General features: G+C 41.1%; 2 protein-coding genes across 4 annotated transcripts in view; one reads left to right on the forward strand and one right to left on the reverse strand.

Moving 5' to 3' along the window:
• Positions 1-2718: 2718 nt before the first annotated feature.
• The window catches only part of tfb1m (transcription factor B1, mitochondrial), a 31855-nt gene continuing 7860 nt past the window's right edge, over positions 2719-26713 (forward strand). Inside the window, exons 1-6 of one of the 3 annotated variants that reach the window (XM_059353594.1) lie at positions 2719-2814; positions 3890-4036; positions 4599-4750; positions 4982-5090; positions 6085-6236; positions 6716-6835. In XM_059353594.1, the coding sequence (XP_059209577.1) occupies positions 3904-4036; positions 4599-4750; positions 4982-5090; positions 6085-6236; positions 6716-6835 (666 nt within the window). In that variant the 5' untranslated portion in view covers positions 2719-2814; positions 3890-3903. Of the gene's footprint in view, positions 2815-3551; positions 3751-3889; positions 4037-4598; positions 4751-4981; positions 5091-6084; positions 6237-6715; positions 6836-26713 lie in introns of those variants that run through there. The other 2 variants (XM_059353595.1, XM_059353596.1) reach the window with 2 other exon arrangements.
• LOC131988473 (claudin-20) lies at positions 17792-21307 on the reverse strand. The gene has a single exon (XM_059353597.1). It carries the CDS (start codon positions 21286-21288, stop codon positions 20557-20559), a length of 732 nt encoding a protein of 243 aa, XP_059209580.1. The 5' UTR covers positions 21289-21307; the 3' UTR covers positions 17792-20556.

The following is a 26713-nucleotide window of genomic DNA, read 5'->3' on the forward strand; positions in this document are numbered from 1 at the left end:
AATCATTTTTATTATCAAGTAGGTTTTCAGAAACAAGGAATGTGCTGTGGTGTATTGGTGCATAATAATAAACAAACAAAGTACTTAAATATAGATAAACAATAAGGCATAGCATTGTGTATAGCATTGTGACAGAACAGACTGTATCTGGTTTACGTTAGCTAACATCAGCTAATCGAATCCGAACTTAACCAATCCAAATGAGTCTTCAATTCAAGAACAAAGTTTGATGTTGTAGTCTGACTGTCAGAACTCTTTCAGAAGTTTGCCTTCTTTCCTCCGCAATGTGAAACTCTTGAATCCAAAAGTGACGACTCTTGGCACAGGAGTTGTGATTGACAGGGTATTCATCCAATCATGGCGAGGATTACCTTGATTTCCAAGTCCAAGTTGAGTCTCAAGCCTTTTTTTTCTGTCAAGTGAAGTTGCAAGTCATTAGTCGAGTTTCCATCAAAGAATTTGTGTGTGCATTTTGAAGATTTGCATGAGACACAAGCTTGCATCCCTTGATGGAAACACCAAAATTTGATAAAACATTCCAAAATGCGCATAACTGTTTTTGGCTTTTTTCGAAAAAATAAGTAGATGGAAACGTTTTTATAACTTATCGAACATTTAACTCACATGACTTATCAGCTGTTTCAGCTCTACCAGTGAAGATGAGTTGACATAAAAGACTTATTTTCTCTCATTGGTAGCCATTGTCCAGTTAGCAACCTGTTTATTTTCGTTTGTTTTTTTAAATCTTTTTTTCTTGCTTGCGCAATCTCTTCTTCTACTACTGTTTACTGACGGATTACACCAAAACATTACACTGTCATCTTCTGGCTAAAGCATGTTTATGCAGGTTTGTTTATTTGCTCTAAACCAGTTGATGGAAACATCCCTAATTAGCGTTTTCTTTAATGCTACATTTCAAAAGACTTTAATGGAAACACAGCTACTGAAACAGTGACTTGAGTTGATTCAATGACACAGATTTTTGCTATAAACATTACTTGAAATTTTACCATCAATGCCTTAAACACTTAAATGTTAAAAAAAAGTAATTTAACATGCTATCATTCTAATATCATGCATGATCCATAAAGTTGGTCCTTTGGATGCTTTCCTGTCTCCCCGTCTCCTGAAGCTCTGGGGATCAGCAGGCATGGTTTCATTTCATCTGCTCCATTTGCTAATGAAGAAGAAGTGGCAGCAGGCGGTCTGGTAATTAATGGTGAGATGATCACTGCTAATGATAATCAAAGAGGCATTATGTGCCCTGTAACCTTTTGGCTGGTTTGTAGGACATAGGCACTCTCGTTGGGAGGTATAACCACTCACAACCCCGGGTGATGAATCTTAATTCTCTAGAATTCATCAATACAAGTGTTTCATACAAATTGAGTTAACTGTCAAAAAGGTGACTTTGCAGAAACCTCTCCATGGCAGCAGAGCCTCTTTAGGGCCTAAAGCTGTCTCCCAAGGTCAGCCACAGCATGAGACAGAACTGCCACTCATCCACCAAACCCTGCAGGGGAAGGGTATTTCCATCTCAAGCTCCGACACCCGTCACCCAGCGTGGGTCGTGAGCAGAGACGGGAGACCACAGGGCCACAGGGGGGGTTCATTCCAAACAACAGCTGTGCATCATCCAGCATGACAACAGACAATGGATTTCTGCCCTGCAGTGGACAAGAGGCATACTGGCTGCTTATCAGGTTAAGCTGAGAGGTTTCAATTAGTTCAACATTATGGAGATGTCGTAAGCTGGATTTATAACCTAATAATGACAGTGAAACCAGGGGCTATTGTGTGTTTACAAGCCTGAGAGGATCTTGTGCTTCATAATGACCTTGTCTCTTTCTTCATATAAACTAGTGCAGTGCCTGTAGGAAGTATGTATTCGTACATTACATGCAGACCACTGCAATGTCTGCAACTCCATAAAACACTTACTTTTCATAAGGTTTCATAAGATATTCGCTGGAAACTATTTGAATATTATTGGAAAATCGAACCTTGTAGCGCACTTTAAAACTCTGAAAAATAGGTAGGCTAAATAGACTTACAGATGATTAAGGCGTGGAAATCCAGAGTGAATTGGGTTACTGACCAGGTGTAGGCCTATCACACAATGGGGCGGAGCTCCCCGAAAAGGCGTCCAATTGGAAACAATGCAATGCCGCAACACGTCCTACGTAAATGATGATATTTTGAAAAATGAATTAAAAAATCTTCAAAATCCAGGATGCACACCTTCATGCCATGTGCAAGCCACATACAAAATCTTAGGTCAGTCTGAGATATGCCCTAGACGCACATGCACAGACGCTTCTTGCTTTTATAGATAGATGTCTTCATGAGATAAAATTAAGTAATAGCTGTATTCTTGTAATTTATTTTCATATATTATTCATATTTTATATTATATTATGTGTTATTATCATATTTTGTGATTATTATCACAAAGCTCTCTTTAAGCCATGAAAAATAATTTAACTTCACACTGATACATTCAGGTTGCATTGATAGACAAACCATCATTGAATATAAATAATGACATTATGTTTTAGGATAGAAGGACTTCATCAACCAATCCTCCTTTATGTGCTTATACTATAGATAAATCTTCACTGAATTGTCGCTCTCTTGTGGCTATATTGCATCATTACATATACAATGAACGGTTTTTCAAGGGCAAACCAAAACCCCGCCTCCTATCATTTGATTGGATGATGTTAGAATTCTCGCAGGCTGATTGGATGCTCAGATGTCAATTCAATGACGAAGGAGGAAGTGTACGAGAAGAAAACGGCACCGGTGAGAAACGTGGGTTAACTTGTACATTTCAAGCCTCCTGCCTTTGTTGAATTATTTCTGTAGTTTGTTCACAGCCTTATCGCTGTTCTAAGAAACAATACGACATGTTTATTTTTATATTAACAGCCTTGCCAGGGGCTCTGTTGGCAGGACTTGAACTAAAGAGCTAATATTAGCTGCAATGCTAACGACTGTGTCAGTGTCACAGCTGAGACAGTTGACAACATGAGTTTAAAGCGAATTGCTCCAGTTTGAGGTGGATTTTCTGCCTCCTTGCTTATTCATTTAGGCTACTTAATTGAGCAATACTGTTTTTTACCGTAAAATATAGCAACTACATTTACATGTTTTGTAAAATCTGGAGTGTAAGAATGTGTCTGTTCTCCCTTCAAATAATGTTTCTTCCCCTCCAAAATATCGTTTCTCGTCGCGCTCCCTCAGTGGATATAGTTAGTTAAGGTCAGGGTTGAGTTAAGCTTCTGTTAAAATAGTGTTTTGATGAGGTTTGGATCAGATTAAGATAGAAGGGAACATGTACAACCTTCAACACATCACATTTTGTGTTCTTTATGTTACTGACTAATATGTTATAACACCACTAGGTGGGGCACGAGGTCTTATTATAGGACACCATATGGCACTGATGCCTCAGTTTAAGGCGATACATTGTTAATTAATCCCATGACCTGATGAACAACTAATTGCAATTGAAAGCAATTTGCCAGCATTGGCAGGCACCTATAGATAAATATGTCCTGTGAAGCATATTTGTGGGAAATTATTAATACATTTGAATTTAAAGGTTAGAATGAAGCTGACTCATCATAGCTGAAAAGGTACATGCCAAAATAACCCTAATTTATTGCCTTTAGCGTCTGCAATTCAAAAGGTCACTCCTGACGATCCTACTTTTCATAAAGGCTTTCAACTGCTTTTTACTGACAGGTTATTATTACCAGTAATTCCTCACACATTGGCCTATTCAGTATTTATATGCCTCTCAGCATCTGAGTCATGTTATGTGGAAGCTGATCAGTTTTTCTCACATTTTGTGTGTTTTTTTTTTCTTTCTTTTTTTCTTCAGTGTTCACCTGAACGATGGCTGCCTCAGGAAAACTGTCTTATTTCCGCCTGCCTCCCTTGCCTACTATAAGCGAGCTCATAAAGCTGTACAAACTGCGAGCTCAGAAACAGCTCTCCCAGAACTTTCTGTTGGACTTGAGGCTCACAGGTCAGTCTGCCTCACTCTTCCTTTCTCTTTCTTTCGCTCTATCTGCAGTGCACCAATACCTGCTTGCTCCTGTTCTTTGTTACTGTGTCTGCATTGGGGGCACAATGGTGTGTGTTTTGTGAGTGCACTTGATTGCACAGCTACACATAGCCTTGTTTCACAGCATTGGAACAGACAGGCTTTTCAGTATGGGCGAGGTTCACTAGATCTTCTAATGTGAATGGACCGAGTCAGTTGTTTACAGCCCTTGCAGAGCTTGAGCCTTAATATAATTATCAGTGATGCAGTGCAGGTCTGATCTGCTCTCTTGTCCTTGGACAAGGTGACTGTTAGATTAATGCACCTCATCTTCATCACACAGGAGCAGACAGGTATTGTAACATCACACACTATTAATCTCACTTTATATACCCAGGACTCTGTTGGAGACATCTGATTGGAGAGAATTGTGTAATTTAAATGATGCATGAGTTGCACTAAGTTAATAGGTAGTTAAAAGAGTGTATGTAAAAATATTGATGAAATGCTCTGTTGAATAAGTCATCCATCTCCATCTTTTCAGACAAAATAGTGCGTCAGGCGGGCAATTTGAGGGATGCCCATGTGTGTGAGGTGGGTCCTGGTCCCGGTGGTCTCACCCGCTCCATCCTCAATGCGGGAGCAGCAGATGTGCTCGTGGTGGAGAAAGATTCACGCTTCATCCCAGGGCTGAAGGTAAATTGAGCAGCCACGATGATATGGGCTCATGCACAATGATTTCAAGGTCATTAGGTCTCTCGGCAGAAAAAGCTCGAACACGGCCACTTGTCAGATGCATGAAGGCAGTCCATCTATTTCCAACTGCAGCATCGTTAGCCACCTGCAGAGTGACTGATGATTATTTAGTTTTCCTGAACACCTTGTCATCTTTCTTATTTAATGTCATATCACGTCCTTTTTCAACAGCTGTTGTCTGAGTCAGCACCAGAGAAGATGAGGATTGTCCACGGTGACATACTCACCTACAGGATGGACCGAGGATTCCCAAAAAGTATCTCAAAGCCGTGGGAGGGAGGTGAGCTGAGCTGAGTTATGAAAGCTGTTGCAGGGGTCATGTGCAGTCAACCTAGGGCTGGTCGATATAGAAAAATAATGAAATATATTTGATACAATACCTCTCTCAATATTGAGACAGTGTTGCTGGGTTGAGTATAGGTGTTTTAACAAAATATTTACATAATGAGATTTTTGATAAATAATCACCAGTAATGTGGATATAATGACTGAGACTGGTTAAAAGCAACCAATAAAACAGCTAGAACAGTGTGGTAAGTAGGGATGTAATGATACATCTTAATATTGATTCAATTCTTTAATATACTCTTTATTTTGATAATCTCCCTTTTTTGTTTTGAGAAGTAAACTGAGCCCACAGATAGAACCTGTCTTGGAAAATTTTCATAATTAAAAGATCATCAGAGGCTTTTTAAGTTAACCCTTAAAAAAAAAATTTGCACTTAAATGCCAAGTTAAATGCAAACGCACTTTTATAGTGACCAGAAGATCTTTTTTTATTCTTTGTATTAAAAAAAGAATGGAAGAGCTCATAAATGAAATGGTAAAATCATATTTTAGTTGTTTTTGTATCGATCAATGGCCCCTGAATCGAACCAAATATTGCATTGTTGTCCAATGAATCGATGTAATATCTTTTCATGAGGAATCCTGCGATTTACATCCATAGTAGTAAGGTCAGAAAGTCACATACTTTGACTGAAAAGCAGTCCTTTAAACCAGGTAAACATTAATATTAAAAAATATCACAATATCCAAAACCTAAGATGATATCTGGTGACATATCAACATATATATATATATATATATATATATATATATATATATATATATATATATATATATATATATATATATATATATATATATATATTTTTTTTTTTTTTTTTTTTTATTTATATATATATATATTTTTTTTTTTTTTATATATATATATATATTGTCCAGCTCTAAGTAAAGCCAGGGAACCTAACTGTGAATGTGTGGCTCCACAGATCCGCCAAACCTTCACATCATCGGGAATCTCCCATTCAACGTCTCAACTCCGCTCATGATTCAGTGGCTGGAGAACATGGCCAACAGAACGGGGCCCTTTGTCTTTGGACGCACCCAACTCACTCTCACTTTCCAGAAAGAGGTCGCAGAGGTGCGTGAACTCTTCTGCTTGTTTATGTTTTGAAGGTGTATATTTGTCAGGAAGCTGCCAAGAAAAAAACAAACTGTGTGATCTAGCCAGAAATCTACTTTATAATGCTCTTTTGCTATGAAATCAACACTGTATGAGATATTGTTTAAAGAACTTTTATTGTTATGATTAAATAATGATTTCTTGATCTATAATTAATCAAAATGTGCAACTAAAATAAATAAATCTGGAATGTTTTTATCATTTAGGCCAGACAGATCATTCACAGCATGTTTGCTTATTATTTTCTGTTATTGACACATAAAAACATAATTAGCACAAACTTTGGCGCTCATTTTGTTCCAGTTTTTAGTCTTTATGTAATGTGTTTGCCAGACATATTTGGTTACGACTAAAATCAACATCACATGAACTCAGCAATTAACCCGCTTTTAGTGAATTTGCATGACTAATTCATGTCAGTTATCCTCTCCATGCAGAGGATGACAGCCAGCACAGGCAGCAGACAGAGAAGCCGTCTGTCCGTTATGACCCAGTCTTACTGCACGGTCCACAAAAAATTCACCATCCCTGGAAAAGCCTTCGTCCCTAAACCAGAGGTAGGATTTAACTTTGGTCATGATACTTAAAAGTGTAATATGGGGGCGTCCCAGTGGCTCACTGGTAGAGCTCATACCAGTAAGTCTGAGTCCTTGTCGTGGCGGATCAGGGTTCGATTCTGTGTCTGGGTCCCTTTGCCGCATGTCTTCCCTCTGTCTCCCTCTTCCATTCTCTCTGTCACTGTCTCAATAAAGCTGAAAAAATGCCCTTAAAAAAATACATCTTTAAAAAATAAATTAATAAATGGATCAAAAGGATGCAAAAAAAGTGTAATATGTAACTTTGCTGCAGGAAAAAGTGTCTCAAAACAACTAAACCTATGTTATATAATTTGAACCAAACATTTTTAAATCAAGAAAAATCCATACATTTTATTACAGTAACGATCTGTTTCCTTTGGTGGCCTGTCAATTGCTTCATATCCCCTTTGTGCATTTGTCAGCGTCTGTCCGAAGCTGTCAGAAGTAGATTTTTTTTATCCTATTTTAAACCTCATTTTCATGTTACACTTTTTACATCTTGGTCATTTTTAACCATATATTTTAACTGGAATTAATCACCAAACATCTGGATCTTAGTTATCAGAAAAAAACAAGCTGAGCAAACGTTAGTGCCTGCCCCTCTGCCAATGTGCTGAAATACATTGGAGTAACACTGTTTTTAAAGTGAAACTGCTTTTTCAGTGTTTTTGCCAGTTTAAATCACTGCATCCATTTGTTTCGCTGAGGAGTAAACCTTCTGTGGATAATTTGTCTCTCTGTAAAAATCTCCTTAACAATGAACAGGAAGAAACTCACCATAATAACAGCATTTCTTTTTCTTTTGTTATTTATTTGACTGAGAGAAAAAAAAAATCCATATTGCATGTTTAATATTAAATTTACTTGCAGTATTGAAACATTGGCTGTCAGGCTAACAACAGCAGATGGATACATTATTATTTCACAGTTCTTAGCCTACAGTAGGATAAGAGCGGGATCTCCTGAGCCCTGCTCCTCGTCTGGTCCCATGCTCCCGTCAGAGTCCCTCGTCATGTCCCCATCACTCATCCCTCCCTCACCCCCCTTGCTTTAAGGCTTCATTAAGACTGTGTTGAATCAGTGTTGTCTCTGTTCTGTCTTTGGACCCTTTCTAGGTTGTAATGATGCCTGGTGGGTATTTGAGATGTGGCACGATCATACAGCACCTTGTAATGAGGGCCTAGTTCTTTTTTAGAACCAATTTCTCTCTCTGCGTCTTTCAGCCCATGTGCGTGTATCTGTGGTGAAAGAAAGACGCTCACTCTTACGTAACATGAGAATAAAAAGCTTTTTTTTTTCCTTTCGGGGTTAAGGATTTATAGCAGGACTAGGGGGCGCATTAAGAAAATATAAGTGCTGCTGCAAAATTATTATATCAGTTGTTGGCTAATGGAGTGCTCCACTGAGATAGATTTTGAGATTACAGACACACAACTGTTTTAAAAGACTCGGGAGCTCTCTTACATCTTTGTACAAATGAAACCATGTTTTTCTTTTCCTGAATTAAAGGATAGGTGTTAGGTTGATGTCAGAGATGGACTGTGGGTCCCTTGAAGATGTCATGGCTCTTTAGGAGACCCACTGTTGGTAAATATTTAAACTCCTGTGCGGACTGAAATGAAGCAGAGTGAATGGGACCAGTGGTGATTGTTCATTCTCTTAGAAGAAATGGCTCCCAATGATTATTTCATCACACTCAGCTGCCTTTTCTGTGCACTTTTTTAAAAAAAAACTTTGCGTGTACGTCAAACAGCCTAATGGATTTCAGCATGCTGGTCTTTGCTGAAAATTCGCCCGTGTGTTAGCATGCATGTGGTATGTATAAACAGGAACAGAGTGGACTCACACTGCCTACGCGTGCATGCACTGCAGATGATTCAGCGCCTCCCACATGCGCACACAGGCCAGCTACCCCCACTAAATGTTTTAATGGGCACTTGGTCGAATTGATATCATTAGGAGAGATGATGGCTGTTTGATGAGCAGGCCTCCTGCTGCTGGTGTCCTATAAAAGATCAGAGAGCACACAGAGTATATTATCATACTCTCTGCATTGTGCAGCCCTGCTTTTTACTAGTATGTCATGTAGTATAATTCATAAAAGGCTTGATGGCTCGGCATTGTTTACTGGCGCACACCACAGTAATTACGCAAAATTGCATGAACTATAAAAATGTCCTGCCTGATTTATGGAACGACATCAAAAGGACTGAAGCTGTGACACACAGAATATAGACTTCTAAAGCAGTGGTTTGACTGTAGAGCTCACCTATATATTGCCAGAATGCATAAAGAAATACAGAAAAATATTGTCTGAGGATAAATGCTTAAGTTATAATGGATACTGTCTTGGGTGTTGATACTGGTTATGAAAAAGCAAAAGCAACTTATAAAAATGTTAACAGCTAAATACCTCCTTTTGAGGGCAGAAGTTAATTATAATGGAGGAGTAATACTGCCAGATATCACAGGGGTCTCCCTTTATATCCCCTTTCTTTTTGTCTTTTTCTCGATTACTGCGACATGTGTGTATGATATTGGCTCATTCATACCTATAGCCAATCTAATTGTTGGTATTATCTTGTTCCCTTTGGATCGCTGATTTTATTAATGAAGGGGAATTTGCTCAAATTGAAGCACCACTGGGCATTGTTTTTATCTGCTTTTGGCATGTCTTTGTCATGTCTCAACCTGAGGCTTTTTGTGCTGCTGTGAGTGAGTCCTGGAACAGATCCACTCACTCACGCATTGATAAGATAATTTCCCTATTTGTGAATAGGAATGCACGATATGGACTTTTTGTCCACCGATAATTACCTGCTCCTTGTGGCTTATACGGATATCATTACTGATGATTTAAAATATTTATTTTATTGTATTTTCAAAAGATGTTAAGGACTGTGGTTTATTCACACCTGAGGGTAAGAAAGAGGAAATGAGCAAAAATGGATGATTTGATATTCCGTAGCACTGATCTAACCAAATCTATTTCACATGACTATTGTTAACAACAAAAACAAACAAAAGTAAAGTGTTTGTTTATGTTCTTTCTAGTAAACTTCACAAACGTAGTTTGGCTTTGGCTCAACCAGGAGTCTGGGGACCCCCAGTGGTCCTTGAGGGACTTCCAAGGAGGGAAATAGTCAATTTTTGCTGGGGGGTTTTTTCAGTATAAAAGTGAGCCTAACATGAGTAAGTGTGACTCTAATGATCATATATTTTACTTGCTTCAGCATGCAGTCAGTGTGTGTGCATTAAAGAGGCACTAAGCTAAAACTGGAGGCACTTTGTTGTACACTTTTTCATCTCAGTTGTCAAATATTGTGAAACTGAACAATGCAGCGAATAACTACATAATTTCTGCTTTTCCTGCTTTTCTTTCCTCTTCAGTTACACACATATCTACATGTAGATCTCTATATAATATATACAGATGATTGTCTTGTAATGTATTGAGTATTGCAGCATTGCTTTATCGTGATACCGTTGTTATCACCGGCAATATGACGTATTAATATTAATCAAGTATGTTACTCAGTCATTCCCACCTCTAGTGCAGATGCTGAGCTTGTGAAGTCAGTGACAGCAATTTGGCTTTGTATTATCAGAATAATTATCAGAATAATACATAGTAACCAGGACACCCCCTATCGGCCAATATATATTGTGGCTCCATACTCACAAACATTTCTGTGGAAAAAAAGTGTCAATGATTGGTCAGCAGTTTTAGATGGCAGCTCTCTTTCACTGCAGTAAATAGAATATGCAGCAGCAGGTGCTATATTACATATATGACAATTAGTGGAGTGTGAAAAACATTTGAAGTGGTTTAATACTGTGTAATCCAACAAACATGCGAATCACAAAGCGCCACAGAAAAGCAATGAAATAACTGAACCGTTCCAAATAACCATGATGAGAAAATAGCTCCAGTTAAAGGCTGGGGGGAGGGAGAGGTGTGGGTGTGTGATTGGTTGGTTGATTTGAACCTATAGGAGCCAGCCAGCCAGCGAAGGGCTAATAGGATAATGAGAAGGGAAATGTTGAATCCATTTTAAATCAGCCGCTGCCGGGGCCCGTATTGACGCGGGGTGGGCAGATAGGCTCTTATCCTTGCAGTTTAATCTGTCTGTCTTGTTCTTCTCGCCCCCGGACTGCACCTCTCTTGTGTCACATTGAGTGACTGAGATTGTCCTTGAAGGTTTCTGAGAGCGGCGATTGGCTGCTTTGATGGTGTTCCCCGAGGCTCATCACGCCCTAGGTCTGTCCTGCTGCACATCACACCTGCCTCCCTCTCCTTATTAGTCGCTCTCCTCCTGTTAATTCTCACAGAGGCGGATGGATTGAGTGGTTTTTAAATTGCTTCTGTCATCCACAGCTTTACATATATATGAGTGGTGTCTTAAGAGAAGGAAAACTGAGAAATCTGCTGTTGCTTTAGTCATTATACACATTTCTAATTTATATTCTGGTCAGAGGTCAAGGAGTTTGAGAGTGTATGCTGCCATCAAGCATCTGCATCTTCATTACAGACATTCAGTCATCCAGTCTCATCTTCACTGCCTCTTTACATAGAAAATAGCTGATTTGCAAAGAGTGTGTGTTGATTTGCTCATCTCTCTTCCCCGGCCTCTCTGCTTCCTAGGCAGAATGTGATTAAAATCAACTTGTGTCCGTCACAGGCAGGTCTATAAGTCGTGCGATGGATGCTTCATCACGAGCAACCTGCTGTCTCTTCTGTATGCACCTACAGAGCTAACACTGTGGTATTCATTACCAAAGTGAGGGAGAAAAGGAGGCATTGAGAAGGAGGGCAGTGGGAGATGGAAATAGTAATAGGAGAGGTGAAAGAAACTGTAAAAGAAAATTAGTCGGAGAAAGAAAATGGGGGGGGGGGGGAATGGAGTGATAAGTAGGTGGGCGGTGAAATAAAATATGGATCGAGAGGAAACTGACAAAAACCACAGTGGGATAAAAGAAATAAAGGCAAGATGAGATGGGGATTGAGTCTGTATATGGTCTGGGTTTGATGTATGGGATGAAACAAAAGCTGGAAGAGGATGTCAAAACTGCAAAGCTCCCTCCACAGGAGTACAGAGCGCTAGACGACAGATTCATGACAGAGATCGATCTGAAAGGAGAGCGAGGCGTACCTCCAGCAGATGGTTGTCTGGGCCGGTCGTCAGCATGCTCTGAGTAATGGCTGCATCAGCCATCACCCACCGACTAACTGAGCCTCACAGGAGGAGAGCCCTACAGATGTTCGCCTTGTACACAAACGCCGACCATGAGCACGGGCCAGATGATCAGAGCCTAAATTGAATTTGTTAATGCTGCATTGAACATTCATTATGGCTGGTAGTTGTCAGGGGGACTTTGGACTTTGGCAGTTAAAATCCAGCAGTACAAACAGTGGTATTTTTAATCCTCTGAGAGCCACAAAAGAGCTGTTGTTTCTTTTTAAGGGTGGGGGGCAGGGGATCTTTAGGGGCAGATAGAAATTCTACAGTAAACGCCACATAGATGTAGTATACACCATCTAAAAGCTGGAACAGAAGATTATTTTGATTGAGCTCAGCACTATGTGTCAAGTTTTTCTGTGTTTTGTTTAGGAACGTATTCAAATTTTGTTGTAAAAGGGCTCAGAATATTATGTTTGAAGTACATGAAGCCAATTCCCATGCCCAGTTAGGTCTCATAAATTGTTAAAACAATTACTGCGGTGATATCATTTGTAACACAGATGTTGTGCTAAAATCAACCATTTTCATCCCTCCAAAATACCACATTAAGACGCGAGGAACACCGTAAAAAAAGCTTTCTGCAAATTTCTGTAAGGATTGCATTTTTGACGATTGTTCTTCTGTTCTGGAAACGGTGTACAACCCCCCTTATTGTCAGTATACCTAGGGAAGCCATAACTCCTCTGAATGCCTCAGGTTTCTAGTTTGTGATTGTAAAATTTCATGAGGCCGTGTTCACCCTACAAGTCACAACAGGTCACTTTATACAGTGAGGTTTATGCAATTCCAAAAAAAGACTGTTTTGGAACTAAAGTGTGCAGAAATATTAAAATACAATAGGTGAAAATAATGCATTTGTACTGCATGAGAAAAACTGCATGTTTGTTGAGTCATGATTGTAAAGGAGAGTCTTGTGGGTACCCATAGAATCCATTTTCATTCAGAAAACTGGAGATCAGAGATCAAGGGACCCCTTTTATTAACGCCTTGCCAGTTTTCCCTTGCCAACATTTAACCTAACTTTGGAGCATTATTAAGGAAGATATCAGCTAATAGATTTTGAACCAGTGGCCCTTAGGTGTTTTAGTTTTGTGTGATGTAAGTGATGTCAGTATAGTGTAAAGAGTGAGCCTGCTACAGCCTTTGAAAGACAAAAAGTCATCCAGGAGCAACGACTCTCTCAGAGGGTTAATGTCCTCTCGCTTTTCTCCTAATGTGTCAGCAGCCGTTCTCATATAAAAATAATTATATCCTTTGAATTCAGGGGCTTTTCAGTGCCGAATGTGACCCACCTCAATCTAGTGTAACGTGGTAGCAGGCTCAGTGATGGATATCTTCTCTGTGACCTGAAGTGGCCCAGTAAGAGTGTGAGTCTCCTCAGAGGGGGCTGCGCTGCCTTCTCACCTCTCGCCACACGTTCCACAGGCACACAATTCATCTCGGCCTATTCATATCTCGCAAACGGGGTCAAACGTGGTATCAAGAGTATCGGGGAAAGTTATTTCAATGACTCGTGCAGGCGCGGTAAACGCCTGAAGGTTTGGTCTCAATACATCACAGACCCAAGGTAAAGAAAAAGATAAAAATACTCTCCTCCTCCTCCTCCTCTTCCTCTCTTCCTTAAACAAAATGCCGAGGTTGGCAGAGTTGGCTTATGAACATCTCCAGAGATCTTTTGCTCCGCCTAACAAGAAACCCTGGCGGGCTCGCTCAGAGTAAGCATTCAGGGTTTAGCAAATTCAGCTTTGTTTAGTCAGTTAACATACCAAGAGAATATGCAGGTATTTTGAGTAATAATGCTGAAACCCCGGCTATACCCAAAGGAAAGGGGGTCAGCTTCAAATAATTTAATTGCTAGCAGTGCTATGGATGCAATGATAGCAAATGACATTAGTAATAAAAAGCCTCACCACAATGGGAGGCATTAATCTATAAGCTATTAACTTTGAAGGGTTTTTTGAACGGTCTAATTTAAACTTCATGCATTTCATGACTTATTTCCAGGCTTTTTAGAGGGCTGAAGGTGTAGGTTGGATTTAGTGGGTGTGTTGATGAGATTTTGTACTAGTCAGGGAAAAAAGCATGGTAATTGTGGTGGTTTAAGCAAAAAAATTGTTTTTGAGTGTTGGGGACATCGGCTGTGAAGATGTCTGCCTTCCCTTAAATATAATACTAGATAGCACTGCTGTAGTGGTTTGCACTCTGCCTCACAAAAGAGGGTTTTTTGCTTTTCCTGCTTATTTTTTCCTCTTCAGTTAGACACATATCTACATAGATGTCTCTGAAATACATGCAGATGATTGTCTTGTAATGTATTGAGTATTGCAGCATTGATGTATCGTGATACCACTGTTAACATCAGCAATGTAACGTATTAGTATTAATCAAGTATGTTACTCAGTCATTCCCACCTCTAGTGCAGATGCTGAGCTCTTGAAGTCAGTGACAGCAATTTGGCTTTGTATTATCAGAATAATCATCAAAATAATACATCATAACAGAGACACCCTCTATCGCCCAATTTCTAGCTGTACTGATACTTTGCCATCTAAAGATGTTTTTAGATGGCAGCACTCTTGCACTGCAGTAAATAGAATCTGCAGCAGCAGGTGCTATATTACATCTATGACAATTAGTGGAGTTTGAAAAACATTCGAAGAAAAAAGAGGGGTCGCAGGTTCAGTTCAGTTTGTATGTTCTCCCTGTGTCAGCGTGGGTTCTCTCCGCGTCCTCCAGCTTCCTCCCACAGTCCAAGAACAGCTTAGCTTTAATTGGTAAAAACTTGGCCATAGGGCGTGACTGTTGTCTGTCTCTATGTGTCTGCCCCTGAGTTCAATCAGAGGCTGTGTTCTCTGCACCTCACACTAAAGCATTGTAGACTGATAAATATCACTACAGGTGAGAGAAAAACATGATTTTGATTTTGGGGTGAACTGTACCTTTAACTTACGATTGCATTAACCTTTCTATCCGTATGTTAAAGCATGCCTTTGCCTAAGCTTGTTATTGTGTTTCTCCGCTCTCAATAATACACTGTTGTTTCTGTAATACAATACAAAAATCTCTACAGTGATCATTTTCATCAAGAGTGATATAGATTGGAAAAAAAAACAACTGACCTTTCATCCATTTAGCCTCCCTCACCTTCAGCTTACTGAATCCTTCAAGCCCAGCGTCCTTCCCTGTGCTCCAAGCTGAAATATTAAAGGGCCTCCTTTGAACTGTCAGAGTGTATTGTTTTCCTACAAGCACTCCTTTTGTCATCTCCATAGCTTTTACTGCCTTTCTCAGCAGTTAACTGCTCTTCCAAGGTCGTTGCTATTATTCCCCCAGCCACACATGAGCACTGGGACCAGAGGAGAGCAACAAAGGAAGGTCATTCTCCCTCAGCGTTGATGACCACATTATATCTCCCATATGAACCTCCATGAGCATAACTGCTGTCCAAAACAAGGAGCCCCACATTAAGTAATGGGACATGCTCGAGCGATTTGGGTGCTGACTGTATTTTGAGCAATGTGGTGATCGCTAATGGAGTTTTGGTGAGCGGTGGCATGACATTTCCTTAACATGCTCTGATATCGCTCTTTGTGTCTGCAAGCGTGACTGGCGGAGTGCGTGCAGCCATCGCCTCACTGTCTTTTACATTTCTTTTTCTGCGGTTGATCTTTGGAAAGGTTGTTTGCTGGTCAAGGAGGTCAATAAAGTAATCTGCGAATTTGACGTGGCAGTGAAGTTCAAAGAGAAGCCTGACGCATGATTAACCCCTGCCTCAAATTGACAGGCGCTCACCTCCCCTCGCATTTCAGATCTGTCATCGCGGCAACTCGGGGTGAAAGCCTTTGATGGAAAATGTAGGTTAAATACACAGAGGAGCAGATCTTATTAGCGTTTCCCCACGAGAGGAGTAGTTATTTGATCTGCACTCTTGTTGCATAACCAAGAGGAGTGGGAGAATGAGAGGGAGCCCGTGAATAATCCATGTTTGTTTCAGGAAAGCACATTCTCACTCAGTCAGTGTCGACGAGGCTCAAATCAGCTGTAATGAGCGCTCCATCTGAAGTGTATAGGTTACAGTATAGGACATAGATATTAAAGTTGGAGGAGATGCTGTACAAGCTCCAAATAAGGCTATACACATGTTCATTCAGCAAGTTGTGCAAACTTATTTTGGCACAATCAAAGTCAGGTTTAACACTTGTTTCCTGGATGAGTTCAAAATTGAAGATTGTTTTTCTTATCATTTCACTTGTTAATGCATTTGCATGTGTCCAGTTTGTAATGTTTTATGGATTAAAACCTAACTGATACAGGATTTTTAAAGCCATTTTGATTTATATTTTATTCAACAATGTGCTTTTGTTGTACATAACATTAACATATATTTTGACAGGAATCACAATACTTAATAACCATAACTTTTAGTTATTAAAGATTCTTACTAAACCATGCTTAGCAGGACATTTTCAAATAAATTATTATTATTTATAATATAATTAATCATTATTGATTAATCTGCAGATTATTTTCTCAATTAATTATTTTTCTAGGGGAAAAGGTACAAAATACCACTGTTTCCTAAAGCTCAAAGTTATGTGAACAAGTGCTTCTTTTTTCAGCTCAAGGCTAATGAAATTAAATGTATAATTGCATCAGACAAAGAAAAGCAGAACACCATTAAGTAGCTGGAACCAGTGGCATTTCTACCTCAAAAACGGAGTCAAAACAGTGATCAAATAATAATTTTATCGAATAATGGACAGCGCAACAAAATCACCACCACCACAAACTATTTTGGTCATTTCTGTACAGCAATTTATTGTGACTAAGCCAGCATATACACCAATATGTCTGGAATCAGATTTAATCTTCTTATTGCAGATTTATCTGTTGATGATAAATTGCAGCTGCCATCTGTTTGCAACTTATTTCAGTGTCTGTCTGCATGTTGTCAGTAAACTCATGACTCTGACAACTGAAATAACTCCCACTCCCTTAACCTCCCAGTTATTCCATTTATCTGTTAACCTCTGCTATCATCTCGGTGAGGAATGACTCACAGGCTAGGTGGTGCGGTATGTAAGGAAGAATTTTATTAAAACCCACTTCCACATAGTAATGTTTAATGGATGCATATTTTAGTTGGACTGATTCTCCTGTATTCCTGGGTGCTGTGTATGAGCAGCCTGTCCGCTCCGTGCAGCACAGCCTGTACTATCCAACAGTCTGTAGATCTGGCAGATGAATGCTATCTCCATCTTTATCAGCGTGTCACATAAAAGCACACAAGAATGGCACGCAGAGCACATACAGCAGGCGTGTTGCTTTCACAAAATAGTTTTATTGGTAAAAAATAGAACTACTTGCACAAGCACATTGAGACAACTGTATCAGAACTTGTGAACTGTTAATCATCACAAATATGCTCTGGCAAAGTAAGAAGTGCTAAAGCATTCACAAAAATAAGCTGCAGTTATCAAAATGATAAATGTCTCGGTACAGTATATGCAGGAGAGTTGTTACTCTTTACACTTTTAGGACCTAGTCACTTTGCACTCTGGCCATTTATAAGCTAATGAAATTGCGTGCTGATGATCAAGCTGCACAGCCACAAAAAAGAGAAATCTCTAGCTCCTATTTTCCTGCTGAAGTCCCATCAGACAGAAATTGTTCCCTTTTTTTTCCAGAGTGCCAGTAGTGTTATGTACAGTATTTGTACTGGTCCAGGAAACTTGGAATGCTCAGCCGTTTGAAACAAACTGCTGTCAAATAAAGTAACACAAGCCAAGGTGCATTGAGTAGTCTTCTTATAAAGAAGATATGGTATGGACATGGTATTGTATTTTATATTGAAACAATCTGAGGGACCCTGATCCCTCAGTGAAAACAAACACTTTGAAAAGCCTAGATACTTGTGTACAGTTATCACAGACTTACAGTGAACCAGAATTCCTGAAACGAATAAAAAAAATTTCACTTAGAAAATACCACACTCATGTCTTTTCAATGAAACTCTCTTCCTGATAAAGTCTTGCTGTGCTTTGGGAAATGAGGAATAAAGAGGATTTAAAATAACCCTCGAAAGCTGCACTGGACTGCACACAAGCATCTAGTTGACTTGAGACTTAGTCTGGCAGAACAAATCACAAATCCATAAAACATTTGCTGATGTATAATTCACGTACAAACAACGCAATAAAAAAATAAACAGAAAGAACTCCAGAAAGTATTAAAACGTGTCATCATGAGACGATTTGGCACATTCTCAAAACACATAACGTGTCGGTATTAGTTGATGACATGGCACATTCTTCTTTGTTTATTGCATTGGTTATGGTGCCTGGGCAGTGAGATATTGTCAGGAGGCCAGTTCTGTCGGCTATGGTCTATGCTGGGCAAGATGGCTAAGTCAGGGAGGGGTGGAAACCTGGCCCTAGAGGGCTGCCAGGGCCGGCAGTGGTGCCCACAGAGATGCCCGTGGCGTGCCGGCAGCAGCCTGCAGGTGGCGAGCTGGGCTCAGCCATCTGCTCTCCCCCAGGAAGCTGCATGTTTATGAGAGAGAAGGAGAGAATGTGCAGTTCTATACATCACTGCCAAGGCCTGTCTCAAGCATGAAAACCTCAGATATCCCTCCCTCAGTAAAGAGGAGAACATTACTGTCTGAAAGCGTAGCAGAGCTGCTGACATATGAGTAGGTGGGAGTTTTGGTAATGTGCGCGTGTGCTGGGGCGGCCATGCTTTCAACATGCATCAGCTCTTGCTCATGTCAGCAATCACATCCTTGTGACATGTGACACAAACAGGACAGAAAGGGTGAGGAAAAAAAAGAATGACAAGGAGGATGGGTGGCTTACTCAAGTGGCTGCAATTTAAGACACTGAGACCTTCTGCAGGTGCAGACTGGAAGCATATGCGCACTGCTGACGCACTTGGAAAACAAGTCACATATGGAGAATGACTCAAACCTTTTTTAGCTGCCTGCCACACAGCTACCCAGTCGACCATGACTCAAGGAGCTTCTCCTATTCAGCCTCGTCTTTGCCTCCCCTCCACTGCACCATTAAACACCCGTTCATCCCTGCATGGTATAGACACCATACCAGCGGGCAGCAAGGAAGAGCATTCTCCAAAACCTCTGACCATGTAACAGGGATGCTGCCTCATGTCACTGGCTAATAAAGCGGATTAGTGAAAGGAGTGTGAGCAAAGGCTTTGATTAAAGCTTCTGGAGCCTTGCCTGGAGGAAAAAAAAAAAGATGCCCCCCTAAACAACTTCAAATCACTGACTGACATGCACATACCCCCAGACAATACAGATATTTGAATACCGTTTCCATGGCAGTGCGGAGGAGGATGACAGGAGTGAAAAGCACATGCAAAAAGCCGGCATGTCTGAGTGTTTACTGTGTATACAAACACACACAAGAGCATGAGTAAGTGTGTGGGTGTGCATGTCTGAGGGCGTGCAACAATGGGTGGATGGATTAGGATGGGTAGCTGCTACTCACAGACAGTATGTTTTTGTCTCGGTGTAAATATATAAACAGCTCATCAGATAGTCCACTGCTTAAGGGTTGAATCGCCTTTTAACTTATTTTCTCCATCTCTCTCATATTTCCACCTGCAGAGAGAGAAGCAGGCAGCTGTTTGTATGCATTTTCCGTCTTAAATCCAGCCCAGCAGTCCACATCTACTCCTCCTGACAGTCCTCTTTGAACAGTTACAGCAGGGTAATGTTTCTACAGCTTTTCAGGCACAGGCATTTTGTGGCTATGTCTCAGTCTTCTACCAGGCATGCCGCTGTATTAATACACAGACAGGCTCCACACAGCATGCTTTAGAGGCAAAATATCAACATCATTCTAGTAGCTAACAAAAATATGACTATTTATTTCAATCAATTCCTCGTAGCATTCTAGTGGATAAGTATACGAAAAACTACAATGGCTTGCTATGAAAAGGTCTCCCAGGCATTTTATTGCCTATTTTGTCAATTGAGAGGGTACAAGACGATTGTAAATAGCAGCTAAATGATTGCTTTTTTCTTTCAATTCAAACCTTTGGCGAGGGGGGGGGGGGGGGGATCTACACAGAAGGCTTCCTTATTTGCTTAATCCATTCCCCGGGGAACTCTTTCTGTGATTTACTGATGAAGGATGTCTGCATTTGGTTAGCGGCTTCCTTCGATGCTGCAGCACCTTATCCTGGCTCCTTACACATTCACACTGTTTGTTCCAAGGCGCTGCTTAGGGAATACCTCCAGTGCTTGTGCTTGCAAAACAGAAAAAGGGAGAAGAGCAAGATAGAGGAGAAGGGAAAATGAATTCAAAGTTGTTGCCCTCCTCTCTCATTTTTCTCCACCTCCATCTGGAGTGGAGCCTAGTGTGTAGCATAAGCCGCGATGGATTCCCCTCAGGCTCGTCTCCCTTTAGCCGTAGCGTACACAGCGCTGCTTTATTACACATAGTCCTGCAGGCTGTAGCCAGTCTTATTGTCTAATGGGGAGAGAGAGCAGTACTGGTGCTGGAGCTCCTGCTGCTGCTGAAGCAGCTGTTGCTGCTGCTGCTGCTGGAGCAGCAGTTTGTCAGGGGGAGGGAGCAGGACCAGGTCCTGGGGGCCGTGCCTCTTCCCCGAGCAGGACATACAGAAGATGGACCCCCCCACAAAGAGAAATCCCGCTGAAACAAAGGCCACGTACACAGCACCCCCAGGCTCAAACTTATTGCTCTCAGGCACACTGGAGTCCAGGAAGTTGGTGATGACCTCGTTGGTGAACCAGGAAGCAGGCACCAGACACAGAAAGCCTGCAGCGACAAAGCAGCCGCCACTGGCAATCGCAGCGTGCCGCTTGGAGCGTCGTCCACCACCCCAACGTGTGCATTTTAGTCCCAGGGATGCGAGGCAGAGACCCATGGCAGCCATTACACAGCAGAGCACCATAGTGGTACGGGCAGTCTGCAAGTACGCAGGTAGTGAAAGCACCGAATACTTAAGTGTGCAACTGAACATGCCTGTGCTGTACCATGTGCAGTCCATCCACAGACCCTGCATCTGGGAAATTGCTGTGATGATGTTGGAGCCCACATCTGCGCTGACCTTCCAGTTGGGCAGCAGAGTGGCCACCATAGCACCCATGATGCCCAACAGCGCAAGGACAAATCCAAATATCTGCATGCCCGTGGATGCCATGCTCCTTTTCAAGTTGATGCTGTTGCTGCCGCCTCCTCAGCCCTTGTCCTCGCCAGGCAGCATTCACCCAGCGCCAGCAAGGCTCGTCGACCCCACTGCCCAGCCGCCTCTCTCCCCTCCCTTAGTGGTTTACCGGCTGCCAGTCAAATCCCCAGCTCCTCAGCGCCTCAGCTCCGGCTCCACTGGACTGGAGGAGAGAGACAGAAATTAGAAATTGAACTGAGTGGGTTCCCCTCGCAGTCCCTCCTTTCTTTCTCCCCTCATTCGCCCAACACAAGCACAGACTTTTCTGGCTGGAAACAAAGGGCAGCATGAAGCACGATGCATGAAGCAGTCTGGCTGACTGTACAGTAGGTAAGCAAAACACTGAGGTTGTTGTGCATGTATGCATTTCTATGTGCTGCCTTCTCCTTTTCCTCACCGGAGCCCCATAGAGCTGTTATTGGAGAGGGAGAAATGAGTTTGTGGTATTTGCAATGCTCAATAGCTATGTGGACTTAAAGCTGCAGTGCCGTCACCCCACTCATATACTGTATATTCTACCACTTTAATTTCACTGCTGTTTACCTGATAAACTGAGCCCACATTTTTAACAGTTACACAACGTTACATTAAGGTTAAATACCAGTTTACTGAATTTTGTCAGCCGCTAGAATTAAACTTTAAATGTATCAGTTTTACTATTTTGTCGGACTTCCTCGCCGGCGCATTGTGGCGTTCAGCAGCTAAATAAACAGGTCGTTCCAGATGTAATAAATAATCTCAGACTAATTGCTTTAAAATCCGAGGAGAGAAAGGGTGGAAGAAAAAAAAGAAGCGTTGTTGAAATAATCCCTTACCCCGGCTGGTGCAGAGCTGGCGCTGGCGCGTCACGTTGTTCGCAGTGATTCCTGTAAACACACACAGTCACACATTGAAAGACAGTAGGCTGATGAGGGGGCGAGGAGGAGGATTCAGCCCGGATCACGGGTCCATTCAAGCCATCCATTTTCTTAGCAACAGTGTATGAGAGGACATCCCTGCTCTATCGACCACACAGGCTTGGCCGGAGCCTGGGAGAAATAACCGTAGCGCTCTCTCTCTCTCTCTCTCACTCTCTCTCTCTCTCTCTCTCTTTCTTTCTCTCTCTCTCTCTCTCTCTCTCTCTCTCTCTCTCTCTCTCTCTCTCTCTCTCTCTCCGCGCCGGTGTGTGTGTGTGTGTGTGTGTGTGTGTGTGTGTGCTGGAGAATAGCGGTCTCTGCCTCACAACAACAACTTTATAAAAGGCTGAACATCAGTGTACCGCTCCGACTGCTTCTGTACGTCTGTCACGACAACCAACTGTCGAACCGTTAACGTTACTCACGCACCACTACGTTATGCTTTTTTAAATTTCATTTAATTAATTTTTTTTTTTTTTTTTTTTTTTTTAGAAATGTTACAGAACTGCGTTGATTTTAATTAGCTAACTGTATTTGTTTCATTTCGTCAACGCATAACGCCATTATTTTTTTCCATTTTAATTTTGTTTTATGCATAAGAACTTATTCCAAAAAAACAATGGATGATACGGTTATAATATACATACAATTAAAAAACAACAACCCAGAAAACAATAATTATAAAAAAAGAATAGAAATGTAACTTAAAAGGCAGCCTTCAACCGCCCACAGCACCTCAATAAAGAGCAAACAAAAATTACATATTTTTGTAGTCCAACCTGGAAGTTAGCATTGCTTAATTGGTTCTATTGAGAAAAACCCCGGGAATTTTGGATTGTTGCAGAAAATAAGATCTTTTGCAAACACCATAGCCTAATAAATTGTTTATTAACATAATCTACAATCTGGACTAGTAAGAGAGTTTCGTCCATATCCGGTGCGATGACGTTTAATGTCCCAGACAACCACGGTAGTCCTAATAAAAACGGAAAAATTCACAAGTTGTGGTATTTATGAACACATTTTGTGCCGTACAACCAAACACGAACATCTCTTTAGCTTGTGTATACCACATTTCAGGCATCTAACCACCAACCCATTCAAAATCCTCATTGAGATTGACGCCAGGGTGCTAAAATGCTAACTTACTTCCGGGTTAACTTCAGGACTAATTCCTGTGGCGCCCTATATGACATGATACTACATTTTTCACTTTGACTTACTGGATCAACACAATTATGGTCAATGAAAAACTAAATTAACTTAAAAGTCTTCACGCCCAACAGCACCCCAATAGTTCTTATAAAAATATACAGACCTCCAGGTACATATATTCACATAATCATATGCATATACCTACATACATAAATATACACATCCCTTTTACCAGTGCCCCTCTAAATTGTCGCACCTTTAATATAAACTAAATATTTATGCCATGTTTGTCTGGCCTTGCATTATTTAAAGCACTCTGGGAAATCTGGGCTATGCTTCCAGTTGCACAAGATAATCCTGGCAGCAACAATAAAATCTGTTGTTTCCACTCTAAGCTGTGCTTTAGTAATGTCTAGTTGCCATTTGCCTTATTAATAAAACAAATAAAGACAATTATTCCACCTGGAATCATCAAAATTTTACCCCAGAAAAGTTGCGGCAGTTAACCTAGCTAACATTAAAGGAATTAGTCATGCTAACATTAAGCTGAAGTTGGCTACATTACATGTCTACAAGCACTTCTTTTAAACTATAAGAGTCAGTTAACAGAAACTAACTACAAAAAAAACATTCACCTAACTTACCTCAAGAGGTGTATATGCAGAACACTTTTGGTTTTATTCACTTGTGAACACATTTCAGCAAAAATGGTCTTTTCAGAAACAATGTCCAAGCTAACGCTAATCCAATTATTTTTCTGTGAACCCTTTTTTAGCAGAACTACTTTCTGCTTTGTCTTTATGAAGATAGTTGTTTCCACATTATTCCAGAGCAGGAAGACTAAAGTAATCATTTATTTAATGTATCTTTCTATGTTACTAAAGCACGTTCTCATTCTATCTCCTCAATAATTTAAAATAAGCTTAATAGAAAAGTTCTGTGAGAATTGGTGTTTGTGAAAAGAACAGTAGTAATATTTAATAAATGTCTAAAAAAAAATGTAATTATACAATGGTGTCTTCCCATTATGTCACACAACTCAACAATTGTATATTTTAAAAATGATAAATTCTTCATAATATGAAAGCATAAAGTTTGGCAGAATTAGTTGCTTAGACAGGTAGTGGCTATAGCGGCATTATTTGTTTCTTCAGACTTTATTCAGGACGGAGAAAGCTTTTCTCGCTGTGTGATGTTAACTAACCAACCAATTAAAGTGAAATCTATTACTGAGCAGCACTGAGCTATTCAGTAATCATCGTGCAATACTGCTGTTGTTTAAAGATAAGAAATGGCCAAGATGCAATGTTTAGATAAGGTTTCAGAACATAGCCCCACTCCACAACTGGGAAGTTTAATCTAATTAAGACAGAAGAAAAATCTGCTATCATTATAATCACATGAGCTGGTCAGAGTTGTCTTGTATGAAGCTTTGTTTGTTTATGTGGTGGTCTCGAGGAGCATGTGCACCCCACCATGCCAAAACTGACCCTCCCTGAGGCGTCATCTTCATCAGGCATCAGTCAGCAGGAGCCTAAAACTCACAGCTGCTACCCTGTCTTCCTTCTCCTCTCTGTAGAGGACGTACAACAAGGGAGGGAGTGGCTAGGACGGCCTTGATTCATGAATGACAAATAGGACAAAATGAGACAAAGGAAAAAAATCAGACAGGAGTAACAGACCTGATAACCTTGGAAGCGCAGATGTGTGTGTTGCTATTATTTTGCTGCATGGGCAAATCAGCAAAAACAGCCAGCTGTTGGAAATTGTTTTGCCTATCTCCCCACTTACAGTCTAACGACCAGGCATTGACCACATTGATGTGTAGCTATTACATGTAGATAGGTAGGTGGCAATTGATTTGTTTAGCTATTGATCTGTTTGTTTAATATGGCCCGGTGCTCTCTCCATCCATTGTTTTTCTCATAAACTACTCCTAAGAGACCTTTTGTTAAAATGAGATCTGGCCATCACAGGGGACGGTGCACACCACATTACCTCCAGTGTGATGTTGGTGTCGACCTTCAACACTACATTCTCCGGGCTCTTTGTGGGATGCCACTGCAGCAAGGAGAGAAATTTTCCACTTTTTCACAGACACACTACAGTATGGCGTGTGTGACCTGTCTCCTTTTAACCAATGAGATCCTAAGTGCTGATGCTGATGTTGTTCTGTGTGGAGAAAGATAAATAAATAAATAGATTATAGAGGGAGTGGATAAAAGGAGAGAAAAAAGACGGAAGGAGAGAAGAGCAAAATGCAGTTAACATACGCTCGGTGAGTGCAGATGTGTGGGGCTGTGATGTGTGAAGATATTGCAGGCTATTATAAGCGTGGTCCCCTTTATTTTATCACCTCACAGCAGAGCTCTCTAGCCTTTTTGCAGCATAGCTCTGAGGCACAGCCGGACCAGCCACGCTCCCTTTTGCCCACACGAGGGGCTTTTATCGTTCAATTTGCATTTTCCCCTTTTATGTCCTCCCTTGCGTAATTGGTTTCCGTGCTCATCGTCTTGCAAAGGCAGTCTGTTCACAGCAGAGATGCAAGGTGTCGTGCGATAGCTGTGATGTCGCTGTCAATGCAATCTTGTTGCGGAGCGGGGCCCGGGTCCAGTTTCACCACAGATAATACGTGTAAACCTGTCCAAGGCAAAACACTGGTGACATGTTGCAAAATTACCGGCAGGGCTTGATTAAAGAGTCTCTTAAGCCTACTCCATTAAGACAGACTCCCAAGTGAACATTGTGGAATGGTATTTATGAGTTGCTTAATATCCCATCAAAACAATTTTTCCCTTGGTGTCCCCATTGGCTGTTCTCGTGGTCCATTAAATTTCACATTTTTGGGCAAAGTTCAAGCTTTTCTATGACGAAAGCATCTCTCCAAGGAGCTGGTCTTGTCAAAGACTAGGGCTACAGTCTTGATAGTCATGTGTGCATGCCATGAGCGATTTCATGGGAAGTACACTGGGCTGCCTGCACAGGAAGCCAAAGCCCTTCCTCACAAACCCCTCAAGCAACATCAGCCTAGTATATTCAGCGGCATTGACTGCTGCCTTCTCCTCTCCGAGAGACTTGTCTCCCTCCACTGCTGTAATGGAGGTTGTCTTCTCAAGGTATTGTCATGATTAATGCAGCTCTTCCTCCCTTTGCAGGATTGCTGTGAGCTTTTCCCTCCCGTATTCCCTGGCTGTATGTAGCTTTCTTCCATCCCCCTGCTCTTTCTCCGAACCTGCCATTATGTAAGCGCAAGTGTTGGTGGTTCAGGTAGCACAGTGGCTGGTGCCCCCGGGCCCCTGCCATCTCATCGTGGTTACGCTTAGAGGGACATGACAAATTACTGCTCACAC

Source organism: Centropristis striata, chromosome 16 (assembly GCF_030273125.1).
Source record: "Centropristis striata isolate RG_2023a ecotype Rhode Island chromosome 16, C.striata_1.0, whole genome shotgun sequence".
Taxonomy (NCBI): Eukaryota; Metazoa; Chordata; class Actinopteri; order Perciformes; family Serranidae; genus Centropristis; species Centropristis striata.